The 5,570-nt window shown below is 40.6% G+C and overlaps 1 protein-coding gene across 1 annotated transcript; it reads right to left on the reverse strand.

Moving 5' to 3' along the window:
* Nucleotides 1–1,189: 1,189 nt before the first annotated feature.
* LOC102958341 (tripartite motif-containing protein 77-like) lies at nucleotides 1,190–4,715 on the reverse strand. The gene is made up of 4 exons (XM_042958617.1): nucleotides 4,308–4,715; nucleotides 3,816–3,838; nucleotides 2,844–2,941; nucleotides 1,190–1,830 (listed from the first exon to the last, which is right to left on the reverse strand). The coding sequence occupies exons 1-4, from the start codon at nucleotides 4,512–4,514 to the stop codon at nucleotides 1,337–1,339; spliced, it is 822 nt and encodes a 273-aa protein (XP_042814551.1). The 5' UTR covers nucleotides 4,515–4,715; the 3' UTR covers nucleotides 1,190–1,336.
* Between the last annotated feature and the right edge of the window lie 855 nt (nucleotides 4,716–5,570).

The raw sequence follows: 5,570 nt of genomic DNA on the forward strand, positions 1-5,570 counted from the left end.
CCCCAGGTGTATTTAATGTATAGCCAAGTTTAAGAACTACTACTCTCAATCAATACTTTCAAACTTGACTCTAAATTGAAATCGCTTGAAGAACTTTAAAGAGTGCCACTGCCTGAACAACATCCCAGAGAATTAAAATCTATCCAGGTGATACTAATGTGTAGTTGAGTTTGAGAATGATTGAATTTAAACCTAAAGTGTTATTCTTTTCTCATATGTACAGCTCATCATTCCACAATGTTTTTAAAATTAGATTACTTAAAACTTGATATAGAAGAAGACAGGTTACAGGTGAAAATTGAAATAGTTCCATGCCGACATATATATGACATGGGCTGCCACGATATTTTCTTTCTTTCATTAAGTGTCAAATTTTATCAGGCACACCAATGTATAAATCTTTTTTGAGTTGAAGAAAAAGTGACAACATCCTGCTTCTGTTTCCCAACTGGCATTGATATGGTGTGTCTGTTAAAGAACTTCAACTTTCATGCTCTGGAATCTGATTCATTAGGATCAATAATTTTCATGTCCCTCAGAGAGAGGGCTAGGTAGCATTGATGCTTAATCTTTGCCTTACTGCCTGAGAGGCAGATTTGTACTGTGTGTGAACGTAAGATATAGGTCACTATACATTTAAATAATACTCCTCAGTAGTCCCATTTAATTTTGGTTACATTTAGTATGCTTTTGACAGTGGTACCCCATGTCCTGATTTGCTACTGTGTAATATGTATGAATTTACTCAAACATTTATTGAATGTCAATTACATGTTAAACTTAGTGCTACCTGCTGAAATATATCTATACATTAGCCTGGCATATATCTTCTCATATAATGGGTAAACAAGAGGAGAGGGGCAATATTAGCTTGTGGACTTTACTGAGTATAAGGTCTTCTGAGTCCATACAATTAGGAGACCTCATTTAGTCCGGAAGCTTTAAAAAACCGTTCCATGAAGAAGACATTTTAAAGATGAGACTTGGTGAAGAAACACACCTTAGCAGATGCAGAGCAAAGAGGAGAGAATTCCAGGTCTGCCAGTGAGAAGAAAACTGTGCTCTTGCTTTAACCCATGCAGCCGAGTAAACCCACTCAGGTATTCTTCGCCTCCAGCTACCTTAGAATCAAGTGAAAGGACACGACATAGAATAAAGATAGATCAACCTCTAAGAGAGATTATTTTTATTTAAATACAATGGAAACAAATGTATACGCTTGTAATTATCAACCTTTAAAAATAGTCAATGGGTTGGATAAAGGAAGACGTTGAAGACCATAAAGCAGGCACTTCGCTAAGCTGATGCTTGCGGTCACTTTCTGACATGTCCCTCCTCACGAGGGTGCAGAGCATAGAAAGGGTCGGAGAGGAAGACAGAAGGAACGTGAGAGGAAACTGCAAATGAGGGAGCAATTGGCCACGTTCACAAAGCTCACCACACCACACTCATAATCCAGGAACACCCCCACGTGGCCCAGAGGCCTTTCTACATATTGAGGCGACAGTGGGGAGGAGCTAAAGAGACGACACTGGTTGTCCTCTTTGATACAAAAGAGTAGAAAAATCCCCTCTGAGTCAAGCGCCATGTCATTCCTCATTGTCCAAGAATCATCGCAAAATCCAAGGGCCCAGTTCCGACAGTTCCCCACATCCACCTCCCAGTAATGCTGACCACAGGTAAATGTCTGGGCTCCCCATGCCAGAAAGTATTTTGATCTTGTTGCATTAGTGACAACGTCAGGATGATCGCGACTGAAGAGCCAATGTCTCAGATCTTCAAACAGCGGCATGTGACAGGTCGTTGTTTCATTTTCAAAAAAAATGGGCACTGCAGGAGGAAGGAAACAGTCACATTAACATGGAGTGTTACCAATTCCTGGTGGACCTGGGCTTTATATCGTGTCTGGGTTTCTAGCTTTCCCTGGAAACAAGGGCCAGGGCAGTGAGGAAGCTCTAGAAATCTACTGTATGCCAGGGCCTGTCTTCATAATGAGCAAATCATTAATGAGACAAAATAGAAGACATTTATGAATTTTCTTAAAATGTATAAAGAAGAGGGATATTGCTAAGCTCTGGTTTTTTTCCTCTGAAACTTTTAAAATTGGGACATCATTAGTAATTGACAGTAACAGAAAGGAGTAGCCAACTTCTCTTCTCAGAAAAGAAGAATAACTCTAAATAATAGTAATTCCTAAAGAGTGGTCACTTTGCCTCATATTTAAGTATTTTTTTACCAATATATATCAAGATAAAATAACCGGAAAGAAAAATCCATGTCTTTTACAAGTAGAATGTTTGTGAGAATTTTCAGCAAATGTAATTTTTGAGAAGAAAATTATGCAATAAGTGGTTAGCTTACTTTGTGGGATTGTGTAGAAGTATTCATTTTCTGTTCTTAACACTATTGATTTATACAAAGTATTTTTGTATTATGTGAATAAAGGATGTACTGTGTAAAGCGCCTTTATTGTGAAACATTCTAGAAAACAAAACTCTCTGCTCATCTCACAGCCAGTAATCACCACATAACCCGAAACCTGGAATATACTGAATGTTCGTGCAGATTTACACGTTTCATACAGTTAACACCAAGTCTCAGCATGATGCACACATCAACTATCTTTTCCTATTGCTTACTTCCAGGTAGCTTATCATAAACTATCATACTGGGTTTTTCTCCAGATATTATTTGTTGGTCCACATATATCATTTTTCCACAAAGGCAAATTGGGTTACAAAATGCCCAGATATGAAATCATCAATCGTACAATGGAGCAACATAACCCATAGACATTAGCTGAGGAGAACGTACGGCTATCCCACCAAAGGGCGGTCTATTACCAAGAAAATGGTTGAGTCTCTCTATCAGCCCCGTGATGGGCCATGAACTGAGCCGTGGATCCACAGGTTGGGGCATGTGCAGCTGCACTGACTCACTCCTGCAAAAAAGAACAGTCACTTACTCTTTCTGAGTTCATTTTCATGACAATGGTGATATTTAATCTACGTCCCAGTGAAGATGCTTCATTAAAATCCTCATAGTTAGCATCGTAAATAGTTATGAATGTAACTCCACAAACTAGGAAACTTAACAAATATCCATTTATTTTATGAAGAGCAAACTAAACCCAATTCTACCTCCTAACGCTTAGATCCTGGCATAATATTTCAGGATCTGGTTCTTCACAGCCAAGCAGGGGTTCTGCAAAATGGCTCGAAACTCAGGACATTACAGAAGGGCACTTTGATTTTTAATCCACACTGGTCACCACCGAGATGCTGTGTCCATATAAGCACAGCACAGGGGTGAGGAGCTTAGCCCGGGCAGAGATTCTGCTCCCAGGTCCCAGCTTCCCTAAGTGCCACAGACAGCCTTTCCACGTGAAGCTGGAGTCAGCCACGTGCTACGTGGGAGCCCAAACCCTACATGGTCCTCCCCCGCCCGCCCCGTGGCTTTCTCTCCCTTCTCCCACTTTATGCTTCTCCGAAACACCTATTTCTCCCACATAAGCCTGTCACAGCTTTGGGCCACATCCTCAATGTGTTCTTACGTTTCTAGGCATTAAAATCGCAGTTGGCGCTTTGTCTACACGCAGCTTGTGCACAGAACTGCCAACCGCACGGGCTTCCACAGAGCCCTGTCCAGCTCCACCTTACACAAAATGACAAACGCGTCTCTACCTTGAGACATGGAAAAATAAATGTATTATAAAATGGGTTCTATTATCATAATAAATTATGCTCCTATTTCAGCACCAATAGCCTGATTACTCTTAAACAATTCTCAAACTTTTAATACAGGCGTAAACTTACCTTTTTAAAGTGTTTTCAAAATGCTGCAAAGAGAAACAGAAAAAAAAAATCTCAGTATATGCCGCAAGATTCGCAGTAGAGACCTCATTACTTATTCCCAAGAGTGGGTAAGCCCCAATTCCAGGAAATTGTATCATGCGCACGGAAACAGAAAGAGAAAATGAACTGTATAGATTCTGAAATTTCTCATTTTTGCCAGGTCCACACACAAATCCAGAGTCTTCAAACAAGCTTCTCGGGGCTGTCCATCAGTAAGTGAATGTATATGACAACTTGAGAAGGAGGTATTCTCTAGGATTGTTTTTAACCTGCTTTTTCAGACTTGGGTTCTTATGTATGGCAAGAATACCCTTTGGACTTCTGCATCACAGAGACAGGTAAAACCGCTCCCACAGCATCACAAAGCATCACTGCCAACGCGTGACGCGTGACGGTAGACGAAGAGATTGTGGACGTTCTCCAGGCAGCCCCGTGACTCTCCTCAGTCCTTACCTGGAGCAGCTCCACGTCTGGCTCATGACACGTTTCCTTGAGGTCCTCATACATTCCTCTTAGGACTTTTCCCTTTTGGTCCATGCTGTCCTCACTTGCTCTGAGTTGTTGTAAAATCTCGTTGCTTTCTTTCTCCATTCTCTCTAAATAACGTCTCTCTTCCTCGTAAAGCAAGTGGTACACCTTCCGATATTCAGCACGGATCATCTCCCTCCGCAGAGACACATAACCCTGCGGTGAGTGGGTTGTTTAGATCACAGAGCAGGCTCTCCCTGTCTTACCATCTGCTGTTTCTCCTCTGACATTTAGCAATTTGGTGGTTTCTTGAAAACAGAAATTTAGGGACATCTTTCTGCCCCCTGATCCCCTTTTCTGCTCATTTGGTTATTTTTTGGCACTAGAAGTGAAAACTTGACTCTAACTCCTTCCCCCAAATATCTACGTTTTCTTAATAATAGGTACTTGTGACTTAATAATTGTCCTGCCTAATATGCTAAGAATCCTCATTACTAAATCCATTTCATCTCTTGTATGCCCAGATATTTTAGCTACAGACTAACTCGCTTCTGAAAATAATAGCAAACATTACTTCCAGAACCTTGTGTGTATGAGTGCAGCTTAACTCATCCTGCCCAAGGCTCTACACCCCCTTTCTTAGCTGACTTCCACATGTCCTTAGAGACATTGGTCAACAGACAACCACCTTCCAGTATTAATTCCTCTCTTCTCACTTTTTTTCACTTTATCTTTCCCTATTTTCCTCCTAACATTTAAACGTGGTTTGTTCATGCACATAGTTTTGAAATTAAAACAAACGTACTCGGTTGACCCGATGTCTTGGCTTTTGTGGTGTCATTGTTACTCCAAAAAAGCCTACTTCTTGTTCACAGGTATACATTCACTGGACTTGTTTATGGAACTCTCAATCATTCTTCCAATCAGTGAAATCTCTCTTTTATTCTTGTTTTAATGAGATTGCTCTTTATCTCCCCAGAACCTTCTTTGCTGAATCCACATGAGTTGTTACATGCACGTTACAAAGTTCTTTATATTTCATCAGTCCTTCTTGCTATAAACCCTGCATACCCTGGGCTTCAAGGAAATCCCTGTCTCCTGGTTTCTTTCTAACAATTTGCCTTCTCCAGCTACTCTTTCCCAGCTGGAGTTACTAATACAGGGATTTCCCAAGTTATCTTTCCATGTGAAAACTTTTTTACTTTTCTTTCTAAAAATTCCCATGTGAAAACCCTCTGCTCCAATGCC

The sequence above is a fragment of the Panthera tigris genome, chromosome D1 (genome assembly GCF_018350195.1).
Source record: "Panthera tigris isolate Pti1 chromosome D1, P.tigris_Pti1_mat1.1, whole genome shotgun sequence".
Taxonomy (NCBI): domain Eukaryota; kingdom Metazoa; phylum Chordata; class Mammalia; order Carnivora; family Felidae; genus Panthera; species Panthera tigris.